General features: G+C 34.9%; 2 protein-coding genes across 4 annotated transcripts; one reads left to right on the forward strand and one right to left on the reverse strand.

Annotated features, from left to right (window-relative positions):
* Positions 1-62: 62 nt before the first annotated feature.
* Positions 63-11,264, reverse strand: LOC306885655 (phosphatidylserine synthase 1-like). Of its 3 annotated transcripts, none has more exons than XM_079442325.1 (13): positions 10,955-11,243; positions 10,018-10,109; positions 9,680-9,724; positions 9,461-9,585; positions 8,365-8,523; positions 7,623-7,774; positions 7,155-7,296; positions 6,252-6,364; positions 5,691-5,756; positions 3,222-3,321; positions 2,558-2,619; positions 2,207-2,273; positions 63-1,958 (listed from the first exon to the last, which is right to left on the reverse strand). In XM_079442325.1, the coding sequence occupies exons 1-13, from the start codon at positions 11,131-11,133 to the stop codon at positions 1,851-1,853; spliced, it is 1,410 nt and encodes a 469-aa protein (XP_079298451.1). In that variant the 5' UTR covers positions 11,134-11,243; the 3' UTR covers positions 63-1,850. The 3 variants fall into 3 exon arrangements, with proteins under 3 accessions (XP_079298451.1, XP_079298452.1, XP_079298453.1); XM_079442326.1 differs by having other exon boundaries at positions 74-1,958; positions 2,551-2,619; positions 10,955-11,264; XM_079442327.1 differs by lacking the exon at positions 10,018-10,109 and having other exon boundaries at positions 74-1,958; positions 2,551-2,619; positions 10,955-11,214.
* A 1,600-nt stretch (positions 11,265-12,864) lies between these two features.
* LOC306885672 (uncharacterized protein) lies at positions 12,865-17,507 on the forward strand (the record flags this gene model as incomplete). The annotated part of the gene is made up of 5 exons (XM_079442354.1): positions 12,865-12,933; positions 13,299-13,455; positions 13,639-13,763; positions 15,514-15,639; positions 17,247-17,507. The coding sequence occupies 5 exons, from the start codon at positions 12,865-12,867 to the stop codon at positions 17,505-17,507; spliced, it is 738 nt and encodes a 245-aa protein (XP_079298480.1).
* Positions 17,508-17,918: the final 411 nt, after the last annotated feature.

Here is a 17,918-nt window from a genome sequence, read left to right on the forward strand (position 1 = left end):
AATTCTGAATTTAATCACAGCCCTTTCTCATAAATAGTAGGCTAATGACAACAATAAAAGTAACTTTAATTACACATATTTCTTTAATGGCATGTCGAATAAATTATAAAGGAGGAAGCTATTCGTTCTTGATATGTAACTTATATATCAAAAGTTTATACTGTATCAGATTAATGATGGTAACCAACACAAGTCATTAAATATATGGTGAACCTGATTCAACATCCTTTTTTTGGTCCCGGAACAACCAATGAGAAACTTTTTCTATAAGTTTACAGCAAGGTAAACAAACCAATATCACAGTATTTTAATTAAAAAAACATACAGGAATAAATTTTAACAGGAACTCAAACAATTGTACTACAATTACTAAGAAAGAGACTTCAATTTATATTTTATTTGAATTTTTTACTCAATACAGTATAAGTGTATTAAGACAGTGAAAAGAACATCCCCTTGAGGGGGTTCACATCTGTGAGAAGTTTAACAATTCATTCATACACTGATAACAATCTCAACCACAATGGTCACACCTCACTGCTCCTGATTATCACATTAAAGAATAAGAAATCATTAGATATTACAACACTGCTGTGGCAGATTCAAGTTTGACGTCACATTTTATGAATTTGCTTTGGTCACTTTCAGAACTGCAGATCCATATCAAATTCATGACTAGAAATCTTAACAGCTATTTTAGGTTTTGAGATTAAATTCTGTATAACTAACAGATTGGGTATTGCTCAACAATTTGGTCCATGACAAATAGAATGTACAAAACAATTAAATAAGACAAAAAAAACAAACAAAAAACGATAGTACCTTAATATAAGCATATGCTACCATGTAGTATTAATAACCCATGGAAAAAAATATTCCTTCCTTAAAAAAAACTGCAAAATCCTAAATGCAGGTTTTGCAAATATTACAACTATTTCCAAAAACTGCATGTAGAAATGCAGTCATTTAAAGGCCTCACACAGAAAATATTATTGGTCTAAAATCATGTATGCACATGCCCACACAGGAACAAATCTTACCACAAAAGTTAAAATACAAAGCAAAAACAATAAAAGTACAGAAAAAAATGACAACATACAGATTATGTCATCATTACTAAACCACCTTTACATGTTGCCAAAAAAAGCTGAATCATATTACATTCAAGTAAATCAACAGCTCTTAATGCAAAAGGTCTTGACCTGCCTCTCCTTCGACCTCTCTGCAGTTTTAATTTAAATAATAATAAGACGACTGAAAAACGGTTGTGATAATAGACCATTGGTGCCAAGATCATAGTGCATTAAAACAAATGCTTAAAGCTTGTTTTTATGTTCACAATGAAATGTTGCATACAATTTCTTACCCTGATCAATGCATAGGTATGTGTCAACAAAACAATTACTGATTACAGGTCAAGTGGAGAATTATGTGCAAAATTTAAGAGAGGGCTTGGGCTGCATTGACAATACTGGTAATAAGAAATAATCAGAGTTGAATAACGCTCCCCTAACGTTTTACAGAAAGCCTGGCAGCATTGAGCTCCTTTCATTACGAGGGCCATCACAAAACATTCACTGGCTCAGATGATTCTGACATATAAAAGCCACATCAGTGCCATTGGAAAGTGTGTACTGTGTCATTTCCCAGAATCCTGGCATACCACAAATCATTGTTTCCTTCCAAGTGCTATGACAATAAAAACTAGTGTACAACAGTATGTGTCCTCTGTTTATAGAAACCTTCTTGTGTCTGCACACTATCACCCAGCTAACGGCTTTACCTCTCTTCAACAGTTTATGACAGATTCTTTTTTCAACCCTTGTGGCCCATTGAGAGTTCATTGGTCTCTAGCTGTAGTCACTTCTTGCTGCTTGTTCCATTGATTGTTTTGTTTTTTCCAGAGCCTCCTTTTCTTCTCCGTGATGAAGTGGAATTACTACTCGAGTTCCTCTCTGCTAATAGTAGTAATAATGTAAATACATATAAACTTTAAATAAAACCATTCAGAAGGTTCGAAGGGTAAATCAATCTCAAATGTTCCTTAAAATGTTCTTAATATCACAATACAATTTTCTTTTTAATTTCATTTTAATCTAGGGTAGAAAATGAAATAACGAAAGGAAATTCTATGTCACAAATCTGAATTTCTATGTATTCATTGTCATTTGAGTAACCCTCTAAAACAAATCAGATTGTATGTTACCTTTGGCAGTTTCAGGAATGTAGTCATACGGGTCAGTGAGAATGCTGTCGTCACAATCTGCAATGTACTGTTAAAGAGATTTATTAGTTCATCAACATTTTATATGCAAGCACAAACTAGGAAAATAAAACAAGACACTAAAACCCAGAGCAAATTAGCTTTAACATATCATTGTGGCTTTTTGTGTGCTCTCTGCTGGGGATGTTTCTAATGTAAATATTGTCAAATGTGAAAGACCAGCGGACAGCACTAGATTATATTCTAGTTGAATAATTCACTGGATTGAATTAGTATCTGTCAGTAAATCATGTTATGGTAACAGATGAATAAATACAGTCATTTACCTTCAGCCTCTTCCCATAATTCTGCTCGTACCAAATCATACCATATAGACAGAGAAAAGTAATGAAAGCCTGGAAGGTGGTAAGAAAAAGAAAGAGAAAGTGTGTATGAGACTTCGCCACTACAGTGGGATTCAAAACTATATATAATCATATTATTAGCAGAATAGTTTCAGCAAAAGCTGAAGTGAAAAATGAACATGAATTTCACAATGCCTATTTAGTTCCACTTGCACATGATTCAATAATTTGCTTTTTCATTAGTGAATGAAAAAAATAGTGAAGATTTTTAAAAGCCATACAACATTTCTGTACTTTTGAATATTTGAAATGAGCTTTTTCAGTGTGGTCTCAGACTCAGGCCCACTGTATATGGTTTATAGAAACACACAAGGTTCAATCTGTAAACACCCAGTGTAAACTACAGATGTGTAACTGGACAGAATAAACTGTTGCAACATATCACAATCACAGTACAACAACATAGCCAATATTTGTTAAGGTTTCAGTATCTGTTATAGAAAACAAACAGATCTCTAAAACAAAAATTCAATTTAAAAGATAAATGTAAAAATAGAGATACGTAAAAATAAATATTTACATGTAAGTATATAAATAGATTTTTTTTAATTATTATATTTATAAATAAAAGAAATTCCAACCAAAACACTCACCAAACACAAAAGCCAAAGGACAACATAAAGAACCTGTGTTTTAGAGAACAATTCTTGTCCAAATTTGATACAAGCCAGGGCCTCCAGGAAAGCAATGGCCCTACAGAACAAAACACATACTCATGTATATTGCATTATATAACAACATATCAAAGTGTCATTTACTTGTTTAAAATCATTTTTTAAATAAATATTTAAATGCCAATTTCAACATATATACTGTTGAATATTCAGAAAAAAAAGAGATGCCATGATTGGTTTGATATTTAGATATTTCAGATATTTTGAAGAATATCTGAGCAAAACGGCTTAAGAGTCAATGGGGTACAAAAATAGACGACCACATGAACTATTATTGTGCATCATAAAAACCCAACTCAAAATATGACCTTTTCTTGTTCAACATGAGGGTAAGTAAATGACAGAATTGTAATTTTTAGTTAAACTTTTTCTTTACGTGTTAAACTGTCTCCAAATAACTTTTTGTGTTTAATGCACAATGGCAAATCTCTATGAGCATTTCAGATTTGTAGGACTTACAAATACAAAAGTGTGGTTTGTTATGTCATCAGACTATGTAGGAGTAATCTGGCAGACCTGGGGGCTGTTCCATAAAAGACGCTAAGAAAAGCGGGGATTAAAGTCCAAAACCTGACTTGAAATAACCTAACAAATCAATCGGGACTAAAGCGGTTCCATAAACGACAATTCAAGTTCACGCAATCTGACTAATGCTATCCAGGTTCAGTGAGTCAGGATAATGTGATGAACACGCTTATTCTGAAGCAGCCCTTAATGTCGATCATGGATCAAATCGATCCACCATAGCAAACAGCGAATATTTGTGCTGTTTAACGCATTTGAAACATTGTGTTTTCCTCAGTGCATAACTGATACGTCACAGGTATATTTTTTACATCTGTAAATGTCAGAAAGCCATGCAAATATATCCATTTATCTGTCAGGAGTGGGCGAGGCTTATGCGAGAGAACGAGCGCTGCGGCGCGCATGCGCGCTACACAGACAGAGCAGAATAGAATACTAGCGCAAGAATTCTGAATAAAATATACATTCTGCTAAAATATTTGTTGTTGGACATTAAATGTGACACATAGAATTTTACTACATATAAGTGTATTTTTTATGATAGCAGCAACTGTTAATCACTAGCTCAAATGAGTTAAATGTGTGTTCCTCTTATCAGTTAAAATGTACTCTGATTTCTATTATAAATTTACATTTTTAATTCAGTGATTTTAACTTTTGATTGTGTTTTTATGCTTTAATGCTTTAAAGAGCCATTTTAGATTGTAATGTTTTAATGTTCTAATAACCATAAAAGGTACAGCTGTCATAAATTCAGAGAGAAAGGCTGCATGGCTAGAAACTTCTGATCAACTGAATGCACAAGTAGCAACTATGTTAAAATGTCATTCGCCTACATTTTGGGCACAATACATTAAATACAGTTGGTTGTAGCCTATTTTTTATTTATTTGATTATTTAAGGTGTATTTTCTGTATACTTTTATTTTTGGACCGATAATAAATTAAACTGACTGTATGTGAGAGAGTCAGTGGTAATATGGATGCGTTCCTATTGGTCAGTGTTAGAGGAGCTCAGCTTAGCCGGACAGTTAGCCTGCTCCGGACCAGGTTAGTTTGCCAGCATAAGTTGCCGGGGTAACTGAGTTTGAACTTTTTTAAGTTTGATTTATGAAACCGAATCTACCAAAAATAAGCCTGACTAACCAAAATAAGCCTGGCTTATACTCTAATCTTGGTTTATGGAACAGCCCCCTGGAGCTTTACAAAGCCAAGAGAAAATGCCTCCATTGTTTAGAATCGAATGGAAAAAGTGAGATTGTCTGGTAAACAGGACACAAATCACCTGATTCGGACAAAAACAGCTGTGGTGAGATGGAACTAAACCCATGTATCAAATCTCTCTGTATATTCTTACCACTGTAAGAACTGTGTTTTTCTGGATTTCCAAAATAAGTTACAAATTAAACAGACAGAATAATTTTATGACAGTCTTTATAGAACCCAAAGAAGCTATATAGCGTACCCAAAAATGAAATCCATCATGTCGCTCCAAACCTGTGTCACTTTATTTATGCCTTGGAACACAAAAGAAAATATTTTCAACTGTGTTTGTTTATAAACTCTCCAAAACAACATTGGACCCCACTGACTTTCACTGTCAATGTAAACTGCTCAAAATGTGTTCCACAAATGTGTTCTTTTATGTACCACACAAGTCATACAGGTTTGAAAGTGTGAGTAAATGATGACAGAAGTTTCATTTTTGATGAACTATCCCTAGAAGTCATCACCTGTTGCTGATTGTAAGACCCAAATCATCCAAACTAGAAAAAACACTGGCTGAACTGTGAATATGATTTTTATCTTATTTTGACAGGCATTAAATAGAACTTTTGCATTAAATAAATGAGTGTGTACTTACCCAAACACCCAACACTGTGTTCCAACTCTTTTGCACTGGGTGTCTGTTAGATATGCGTAGTATTGCCTACATGCAAACGATAAGTAAAGAGTCATTCAACACCTCTGGCATCAAACAGTACAATGGGTGTATACACACCTGCCAAACATCATTATCCAAAATAAATGTATTTATTTACAATGATTATATGGCTGAAAGAATGGAATAATAGCATTACTGTGATGACGTTTATGGATCATTGTATCATGCTCCATAATAAATACATAAATAATTTCAATACATAAAATAACTGGCTTTTGAAGACATGGCAGAGTCATGTTTCTCAGTTCTTGTGGATCTCACGTCCTGCCTTTCCAAGAAAAGCTTTCACTTTAGTACATCAGATTTTGGCGAGATAATGATCCTGATCTCTAGAGAAGCAAATCGAGGCCAGAGTAAAAACTCTGATGAAATAAAGCGAAATGTCTTAATGTTGTTTGGTTGGGTGAGAAGTGCCAGTACAAAGAAAGGTTCATTTCAAGGGATTACGCTGGAACACAGAAGAAGGTAATTGGACATTACCGCACTGTGGGGGCAGTGATGATCCCAATGAAGAGGATCCGGCACCAGCTGAGAGGATGAGAGGCCTGGAATACGAAGATATGCTTCAGGAAAAATGTGTTCAATTCTGTAAGCTGTTGGAGAGCAAAGAAACAGGACAAAAGTGAGTGAAAACCCAAAGAACCACAAAGAAACAAAGTCTAAATCTGTGGTCTACTACTGTTTGGTTAAGCTCTTCTGAATGTACTGACCTATTTCATATTTCTTGCTCTGCTTTTCAATTAAACGGAAGACTTTTTTTAGGTCAAAGGGTACATTAGGTGCGAAACTGACGCTTTATCTACACTAGTGTTAAAAAGTTTGGGGTGAGTAAGATTTTTCTTTTATTAATAGTTTTATTTAGCAAGGATGCATTAAATGAATTAAAAGTGACAGTAAAAAAATTACATTAATTGTTACAAAAGATTTCTATTTAAAATATTGCTCTTTTAAACTTTTATATTCATCAAATAATTATATATCATGGTATCATGGTTTGACTGGAGTAATGATGTTGAAAATTCAGCTTTCTTAAATAGAAAACCGTTATTTTTATATATATTATTATTATATAATCACAGAAAAAGACGGGATATGTAGTTTTGCCATCATAACCTGGCTAATCAAGTATTTTCTGTCAAGCTACATTATTAAGGTTCTCATTAAAGCGTTTCTCATTTAAAGCACAAAAAATGTGTACAAATAAATTGTATGCATATTAATCATAATAAAATCTTAATTATCATCAATACTTATTTTTTTCCAACTTGGAAAGTCATGGCTTAAGTAAAGTTTGTGGGACAGAGGTTCTGTTTATAAGCGACAAGCTTGAATGTAGCATAAACTGAAAGGCTTTCCATACTACTTCTGTTTTAGATCACACACCTGCCATACTATCATGAAGAGGTAGATTCCAGCCACCCTCTGAAAAGAGGATTTGGGGTCAAACCAGCGCACATACGTCCAGCTGGCTGGAGTGAACTGCAAAACAGCCCGTTTCAGCTTGCCTGTGGTTGTGTGGATATCCCTGAACATATACAAAACACACAACCCGTTTAAAATCATTCTAAACACATGAACAGCACTGTACACTACCCCAGTGACCTAAAAACTGGATCAGATGATCCAACAAGAATGTAGTGCAAAACAGGTTTAGAGTTAACTCAGATAATCTCTGCATACACATCTCCCAAACACAACACAATCACAGAGAGTATGGAGTGGGGAGTGTAACTACTGCTACTGCTTCTTGGTCATTTCTGCAACATTAGTGGCAGCAAAATTATGTATTTTTCAATTACAAATGCTGGTTTCATAGGGAACAGCCACAGATTAATCATAAACAGAGCTTACTTGATACTGGCCCAGTGGTAGGTACGCATCTCTAAAAAGTGACATACAGTCATGCCAAGCCAAATGCCCCCTCCGTTGCACAACAGGATGTCAAGAATGACTTGATCCCACCAGCACTCTGCAAAGTTTGGCAGGAGGTGCATGAAGAACAACTGAATGAGAAAGAAAGATGAGAGACATAAAGCAACAAGTGGTGGTATGCCCTATATAACAAACCAGGAGGTTTTCACTGCTCAACTCGGAGACAGTTTTGTGAATCACTTATAGTCTGCAAATCTAGTATCAACTCATATGTATCTGGTATTAAAAGTAATAATAATAAGCATGCCTCAAACAATTGTACAAAAAAATGAATTATACTAATTATACTATTAATTATAAAAAATTATACTCCATAAGATATTATCAGGGTTTACCTCAAACTGAGATTCTATGTTTATTTGCTTAGTCAAAGAACACTTAGTAATTTCCTTGACATCAATTTTTCCAGATGATCAAGTATTTAGTTATGAGGAAGTTACATAATCAGTACAATTGCATGAGCAACTACTGTATTTGATTGGGAAAGACACCCACCCACTCATGGTGTCAAATTTGTAATAATTGTAATGTTTCAATATTGCTGGTTTTACTGTATTTTTTTAATCGAATCATAAGCCTTGGTAAGCATAAGAGACTTCTTTCAAAAACATAAAAAATGACGTTTGATGATTAAACAGTATAAATATAAAAAATGCATTACCTCTGTGAGCTCCCATGTGATGCTGATAGACCAGCAGAGTCCATAGCTGCGGATGAGTAGAGCTTTCATTGCCCAGCCCCAAAAATGACCAAAGGCAAAAATATCAAAGTGACTCAGGATGCGTTCCCATGTGATCACATGACAGTTTACTGCGTACTCCTGTAAAAATTGGGATAAAATTAAATAAATAAATAAATAAAATAAAATGCAAAAAAAATAACATTGAAAAATTAATAAATAAATACTGTAAATTCAAAATTATGTCAATTGTATGGAAAACTTCAGGATTATTTACACTATAGAATATGTTATTGGCTCTACATCAGTAACATATCAGGGCTGTATAATCAATTTGTTTCAAGAAACAATTTCACTAATTTTTACAAAGGAGTGACAACTTAAAACTAAAGTAAGTAGGGCACAGTGCAAATTAGATACAGTGAGCGACATGGAGCCTGATGTCAATGGACAGAGACTCAAATAATCTTATTGGCTGAACGTAGGCAGTCCTCTGAGCTACATGGAAACCTCTTACAGAAAGCTGGCATTATCTCTTTACGGTAATTAATCATAACTCACTGGATTACAAACACACACACTAAAGAGAGGGTTTCAAACTCCACAGCTCAGACATGATCTATGGGCTGCACTAGTCTGCTGCGACCATGATCGCCTATAAAAATTCATAAGATAGACATGCAGTCATAGACAAAGGAAATCGCAGATTATATAAAACTGAATGCACTCCTTTATTTATTTTTCAAAACAACAGTCTCTGTTTATACTGGTATGTAAATGGAGTAAATGGACTCAAATGAAAGCCAAGGATCCATGGAAGATAATAATAATAATAAGATCAGAGATGTTAGAAAACATAGGATAGACCAAAACACACGAGTTGTGAAGTGAGAAAATCTTAGGTGTTCACAGCTGAGTGTGAATAAATATTGATTTGAGTTGCTAGTACAGGTTTGTTATTTATATAAACGCAATATGATGGGCTATAGCAACAAAGAGTATAAGACATGATGGCTATCTTCTAGCTTCTCATGCAAGAATGAATTTAGTTTTTGTCCTGGGATATCATATCGCTCACCATGACATCTGCTTCTCGTGTAGCATAACGTAGATTGGGGTCCAGCCAATACAACAGCGCCTTCACCTGATCCCAGTTCAGGAAGATGAGGAACCCCAGGAATAGGAAGTAAAGGACACTGAGACCTGCAAAGTGTCAATAGATAACGGCGTTGGAGGTTGAGTCAATATAGCCACTGATAAGTAAACACACAAGAAAAGACTGTTAACAGTCACTCACCAAAAACCATGCGCCATATAGTGGGATGCGGTCTTGTGAAAGGACCTAAATGTGTTTTTTTAATCCAGTGAGAAATTTTTTTTAGTTTGTTTTCATGTCATTGCAATTTGTGTGATTTACTTGGAGAGGTTTAGCAAAATGCCTGAGCTTTTATTGTATGGAAAAGAGCAGCTTGGAAATTATGTTATACATATTTACTTTTGTGTTCCGTGGAAGAAAAGACATGAGGGAAAGTAAATAATGACAGAATTTTCCTGCAAAGAAAGCAATCAGCAAAAGTACATTTGCATCCAGTTAAAGTTTATTTCTACTGAGAAGCAAATGAACAACGACTGTACCGTTGGGGAAGGCAAGAACACTGATAACAAGAAAGAAAGAGCTGACCAGCAGCAGAGCCACACGAAGGTTATTATCAGAATCACCATCATCCCTGCCATAATAAAAACACGAAGTACAGATAACATTTCAGAGCCATGATTACGTCATAGAACTATAACCTTTCACAATGTCACCAGACTTTTTGTTGTGGGTGTGGCAAATCAATGGAGAATAAGACAGACCAGTGTTTAGTATCATTGAGATACTATTATCAGATTTACTAATATTTTAAAATAGTTATTTTTTATAATTTATTATTTTTTAGTTGAAGTTTTAGTCATCTCCCTGTTTTTTGTCATTTTTAACCATCCATCGTTTTTTATTATTTTTATTTCAGCTTCTGTTTAGTTTTTAGTACATAAAGTTGAATTAAATAAAAATGAGAAAAGTTGCCTTGACAACTAGCTATTTTAAATTTCATTTCAGTTTATTCAGGTTTATTTTATTTCAAGGAACGATTTTATTGCTTTTAGTTTTATTTAATTACAACCCTGACATAGTAAATATATCACATTAACAGTCATTAAGTCATTCAAAAATACACTGAAAATGCAATCTTTAAATAAATAAAACATTAGGCTATCATCAATACAATCAAGTATTTAAGTTGTGGCCCCAGGTTGTGTGTAAACACTGTTACTATCATAGATTCAAGTGGCATTGACAAACTCGTTTAATTTTTAACTGAACATAGTGTAATATTAAGCCTACGTTTTCCAAATATTTCAAGCAGTTATTAACCTGATCTGCGTTGGCAACACTGTAACCAATCAAACCATTTAAACTGTTTAAGCTGAAACTCAATAAGGCAGTCATCTTGACGGAACCCTCTGTCACGCGCTCTGAGTTGCCGTTGCCATGCTGACAGACAGGTGTTTTCTGTCCTTGTTTACTTACCTCGTAAACGCAAAGTACATTATGCTGACGACGGTGAACGTCAGTAAAGTAATGGTGTGCGGTTTGTAGAAGAAATCAATGGTGATATCCTCCACTTGTTGCTCGTTTATCATCCGAAAGTGAAGTTTATAATTCACATCATCTTTACTGATCATCCTGGAACCCTGACTGGGCGCCATGGCTGGTCTCACCCAAACTGACAACGGGTCCAGAAGACACTCCACTCCACCAGCGCCCAGTTTCTCTGACAGAACTTCACTGGAAGTTGAGTGGGTCGAGATGTTCTCACCGCCCTATTTCAGGCGACTTCATTGGCTGGGTAAAGGCAGGAGGCTATAAGAGCTTCTCCCATTTGCAGGGCTCTGTTTCAGGCGGGGTCGTTCAAGGGTTCGTGGGTGTTGACTGGAAGAAAGATGAGCGATACTACCATCTTCTGGCCTGACTGCGCTGGAGAAAAGAGGATCTGCTCTAAAGGATTTATGATGTTACAGACATCTACTTGGGGAAGTTCTGAAGTTCAGGGAAATGCTCTCCCTCGTTCTTCATCTAATTCAGTCCCATCTAAAATCAGCTTAATCTAATCTGAATGTAAAACCAAATCTATTTAGTCTAATTTAATTTAGGACGCAAGAAGCTGTACTGGCACGATTATAAGCCTCCTCTTTCTTTTTTTCTTTGTTTCAGTGTAATGGTTAGGCCTACTGTCAATATAAATATACAAGCTAAAAGATCCTTTGTTCAGAAGTAGTTATGAGGGAGTCAGACCTATAATTATGCCACTTGGTGGGCTGGGTATCTTTGTGGTTGTAGTTGAGGAAGGTGGTGACATATAATGTGCTATAGATCTGTCAAGCCTTGGCCAATTGTTTTATGACAGGTATGTAATTAGAACACAGGCCGTTTCCAATAAATGTAGCCAACACATCATCATTTGGAAAAAAGACATCAATAAGAATCAACAAAAAAGAACATCAAAATTAGCTTGATTTGTTGATTTCATTTATTAAAAGCTTAAAAAAAAGAACAGCTACAAGCACTCGGGATAAGGCTCTATAAGTGTGATTTTGAAAAGGGTTTCTCTGGTTACCATCTTCATAGTATCTTTACAGTCCAAGACCATGTGAAGGCCTAGCAATATAATGAGAAAAAACATCTTTGTAATAGTGGAATACCTGAGCAAGAATGGGCGATTAGTCAGAGATTTAATGAGGCAAATAAAAAGGAAATAAAAACATTGCCTGCATGTGAGCTGTATGTCCATTGGGACTATTATGGTCCAATATGTGACACAATTACATCTAATTGGTTCCCAACCTGCCTAAAAATACTGACCACAGGGAAACTGTTTAGGCTTAATATGTAAACAAATATTATTTTTTAATCTCTGTGTTGGAAACATTTAACCACACAGAAGCCATACATTTTGCTACTTTTATATATTTTGATTGTTTCACATTTGCCCCATCCATAACAATTTTGCCACTAATAAAATTAAAAAACAAAACGAATAATATATAAATAAAATAAAAAGTTGGGTTGCCAAAAGAAAACAGTATTTGTTTTAAGATATTTATTTATTATATATATATTCTAATAAATTCTAATGAAATAAACCAGTGACTAAAAAATAACTGAAGAATTAAGTGTCGATGCCACTTTTGTTGTAATAATCTAATAACCAGCCTAAACCCGTGTTTTATTTTTGACAAGGCAACATAACAGGTTACGTGACCTCTGGGACGGGGTCAGATTTATTGTAGCAACGAATCATAGCAACGCAGAGAGTCCGTGACGACGATGGTCGCGAGATCGTGGATCATGTGTTGGAATGCGGCCGTGTTTAAGAACTTCACACAGATCAAATAGTTTCGGAGCCGCATTGAAAGCTCGCGCTGTCCTGAACGATAAACATGGGATGTGGGAGCTCCAAAATCACGGTGGTCGAACCCGTGAAACCGAGCGGTCTAAACGGAAATGAGGTAAGCTGTCATCTTTTTTGTTATTCGATTTATGATGATTTCAAATATGAATTAATACACGGAATATTGGTGAGTCGGTAGTGGTTATAGAATGTTGAAACATGAGGAAACTGATGAAGAGATCTGTTGTTCCCACAACTATTTAATAGTCTATATTAGATGAATTTGATGAATAATTAACCAAAATGAAATGCTTAAACCAACCAAAGCTGGTTTTAGCTGGTTTCCCAGTCTCAAATCCCTTTAAAACCATCCAACACACCAGGTAAACTTCACCTTACAAGATCAGCAAACAATTTAGGCTGTCAATCAGTGTTTTGTTATATGCAGACTTATATCTGACTTGCTTTGCTTTTATTTTGTAGACTGAGACTCTGGGGTTTGTTGTGGCTCAGGGAGGCTCTCGCGGTGACTCTGCCGTGTCCAAAATGACCACAGATAGTGGGGTCAGTCTGGATGCAGCGGAGCCAACAGTTCTACCTGGATCTGTAGGCCTACCTAGAATGCTGCCACCGCTACAAGGTTAGATAGAAATTCTAGGACGACTTGATGCTATTTCACTTTAAAGGAGCTAAAAACTGCTGGCCTACTTTGAGGCCTTTCTCCAGAGATACAGGAAAGCTGAAATATAATAACAATATAATGAATGTAGTAAATTAACTAAATCTATTAATTATTTTGACCTACACATCGTGTGAAATCTAGCCCAGAGTCCTGGACAAAGTGAAGAGAGGCCCGAGTCCAGTGAGATCTTGGAGCAGCTGCTTGTTCAGGGAATCCTTCCAGCTCAACCAAGGCAGGGAGGAAGTGGGGAAGCCTACAACATCATGGTGAGGGCTGTTGTCAATATAAAAAGTGTTATGATTTCTTAAATATTACCTTTTCTCACATTAAAAATCAACACTAAGAAAAGTTTGTAAAAATAGGGACCTGTGTTAATATGAAGGAATTGTACATATTGATTGTTCATACACGTTTCACCTGTATTTTCAATTACACAGTGCATTGTATTGTGGAAATGTCCAAAATTTAATTCTTATACAGTGAATAAGAATTTCATACATGCCTATATTCATTACTAGAATAGTCTTTATTATTATAAGACTCTCTAGAATACTTGAATCTGATTGGTCAGACTCAGCCATGACTTTCTGCAGTCAAATGTTTGGTGTAATGGACTCTAAACTGTATATACAACTGTTGTCCCAATCTCTTATACTAGTTCCATGTCTCATTTTTCTCACACAATAAAATAATTTCTTTTTAAAAATACATTTTATAAAATAAAAATTTCTTAATAAAACAATAACAAAAAATAAACTTAATAAAAGAACTTAATAATAGCTATAAATTTAAATTCAATATGGCATCTAACCTGCTTAAGGGTTATATGCACTACTAATCGAAAGTTTTTGAACAGTAAGATTTGTAATGTTTTTAAAGAAGTCTCTTCTGTTCACCAAGCCTGCATTTATTTGATCCAAAGTACAGCAAAAACAGTAACATTTTGAAATATTTTTACTCTTTTCTCTTCAAACATATTTTAAAATGTTATTTATTCTTGTGATTTCAAAGCTGCATTTTTAACATCATTACTCCAGTCTTCAGTGTCACATGATCCTTCAGAAATCATTCTAATAATCTAATTTGCTGCTCAAAAAACATTTATTATTATTATTATTATTATGTTGAAAACAGCTGACTAGAATTTTTTCAGGTTTCTTTGATGAATAGAAAGTTCAGAAAAACAGCATTTATCTGAAATATAAATATTTAGTAACATTATAAATATCTTTATCTTCACTTTTGACCAATTTAAAGCATTCTTGATAAATAAATGTACTAATTTCTATTAAAAAAATAATTATACTGACTCCAAGGTTTTGAATGGTATAATGTATAATGTTACAAAAGCCTTTTGTTTCAGATAAATCTTTGGATCTTTCTATTAATCAGTGAATCCTGAAAAATTGTACTCAACTGTTTTAAATAGTGATAATAATAATAATAATAATAATAAATGTTTCTTGAACAGCAAATCAGCATATTAGAATGTTTTCTGAAGGATCATGTGACACTGAAGACAGGAGTAATGATGCTGAACATTTAGGTTTGATCACAAGAATAAGTTACTTTTTAAAATATATTCAAATAGAAAGCAGTTATTTTAAATAGTAAAAATATTTCATAATATTACTATTTTTACTGTATTTTGGATCAAATAAATGCAGGCTTGGTGAGCAGAATGGACTTCTTTAAAAAAAAAAAACTTACTGTTCAAAACCTTTTGACTAATAGTGTATAATGTAGGCTATATTTATTTACTTATTTAGTAAGCTGCATTGCAATATGTGTGATCATATGTTTGGCCAATAATTATTCAAAAATAAACCCCTTGATATAAGACTCATTCATATTTTGGGTACTGATCACCCTTTTTGGAGTTTACTTAGTCTTTAATCCACTCAAATGTTTAGTTAACTATTCTTTGAAAACAAATCTGTAATTTAACTTTCATATTGTGTGTGTATGCATGATCATTTCTGTTCCACTGGGACAAACATTTATAATGTCTGTTAGATGGCTGATGCTGAGAAGCCAAAGAGAAGACCTCCCGCTCGGCTAGAGTCACTGAAAAAAGAACAAGAAGTCACCAGAAAGGAAGACATTGAGATGAAGATGAGACGGGTGGAGGAGAGGAGAAAGGTGAAGCAGAACCAAATGGCATTTATCATTCATTCACTTTTAATGCATTTAAAATCTCTTCGCTAATATTCAGTGTTGTATTTGATCTTGGAGTTTTTTGCACCTTAGTTTGTTATTAGATTAATAAATGGTCACAGACCACCCCACCCGATACACATACTGGGTGCTGGTATGTCTGTCAATGACTCCAGGCCCCCGGTTCCATGGAAACCAATCTGATAACACTTTTTTTATTGCTCAAAAGAATGCGGGCAGAGAAACTCACTTCATTTTCCCTTAGGAAAGACATTATGCCATAAAAATGGACTCTTCTCTAATTAATTCGTAGAAAAACCTTTCTTTGAATGAACACACATATCTTCAGGTCATAGTGTATATTATTACTGTTCTTGTATATGTTTTTGTGTATTGTATCCTGTTTTATCCATGCTTATGATAGAACACTAGTTAATATTACCTCATTAATATCATGTTTGGTCTCTATCAACAGATGATCTAATTGAGAGTGTATATTATATGTCGATACCTATGCAACATATAAGTGTTCTAAGAATCTTTAATAGTTTGTATATCAAGTTCCAATCCAGTTCATATGCAAATTACCATGCACGGAGACAAAGAGTCGTAAACTTTCCCTCCAAAAGTTCAAGTCACCACAGGCTCTTTGACTCCCCAGAGGTGTGACCTCTATAGCAGATAAAGCTCTCACGTAAGTGACGCCCCGGCAGTCTGCGGTTCTGTTAGATTCTGAGAAGATGAGGATGTGAGCTAGAACTCTTCTGCACCTTTTAAGTTTTGCGCCAGGCCTTGCGGCCTTGACTTTCCATTCAACCAAAGCTCCTCGGACCTCAGCAGATCTCTTTCTTAGCTCTTTTTCACTTTCTACCTGGGAAGAACATTTCTACCTCAGAACATCTTTGGAATTCATCACTCTTCAACCCTGAAGAACGTGATCAAGAGTCCAAAACCTTGAAACCATTAAGACTTTCATCTGAAACTGCATTTCGGACACTTGTCACAACCAAGCAATGCAAGTATAACATTTAACTAAACGAAACAGAGGTTTAGTATAAGTTATAGACCCCGTTATGAATGGCGCTGATGGTTTTACTCAGGTGGCTAAATGACTCTTTCCATAACTGCATTCTCTGATGCTTTCATCCATCAACTCTCATTAGCCCTTTCCCCATGTATGAATGATTGTTTGTTAGACTAGTTTGCGTTAGTGTTTAGTTAATAAAAGTTGTGTGCACAAATTACATGAGTTTCTGGTTCTGCCTTGCAAATTAAATATCTCTTTTAACGATTTTGACCCTCGCTACATGCTCTAATGCATTAATAGAACAGTATTTCCTGTGGCCAAGGAAATATCCTTTCTTAGAGTTGATACGAACTTGCACTGAATGTTCGCTGGACGGACAGATCAGTTAATGGCAAGTTAATTCTGCTACAGTTATTACTGTCAGCTGATATAAATAATTGTAATTAATCATAAATATAATTATTTATATACAATTCCCTTTTAAGCTAATTTGCTACCAGTTAGATTGTATTAGCAATAGTATGTGGCACAACATTATGATATATGGTTAAAACATCTGTTTTAGGAGAAGGAGGAAGACCTAAAACGCAAGTTGAGGATTAAATCAGCACGGCCGCGTGTCGCTGCTCCAGTGACCGCAGACGGGGAACTCGACCCCTTGGAACTGCTCCATTCTGAACAGCTTCCTGTCCCAACCAGAACAAAACACCTACAATCAATGGAGCCAGTCAATGGAGAGTCTGAGGACCAAAGACTTAATGATTCCCCAGAACTGGAAAATGACTCCACCTTCCAACAGACTGAAGACACAGACGAAGGATTTTAGACCTGCTGCTTGTGTGTGTGTGTTTCAGAATGAAACTACATACTGAATCAGCTTGATCTAGCGATATTTCCTAATGTACATTCTTTGAGTTGCACATGCACTTTACATGTTATTCACATTATTAATCTTGTTTATTTTAATGCAGGGTATGGCTCAGATCAAATTCTGACCTTGGATTTTACATTATCTTGGAAATATGTGCCTAATAAGTGTAAACGGACTGCTGCAGTCATTATGTAGGTAGCAGAACAAATGATTAGAAGGGTTAACAATTCAGCATAATATATGTAAGTTGCCAATTAGATATTTCTTTCATACTGCTCATGAGTCTTGAATTTTAAGAACATTATTCTTTCTCAAAAGTTTGGGGCCAGTAAGATTTTTAAATGTTTTGTATGAGTCTCTTGTGCT

This window comes from Barbus barbus (assembly GCF_936440315.1).
Source record: "Barbus barbus genome assembly, chromosome: 19".
Lineage (NCBI taxonomy): Eukaryota > Metazoa > Chordata > Actinopteri > Cypriniformes > Cyprinidae > Barbus > Barbus barbus.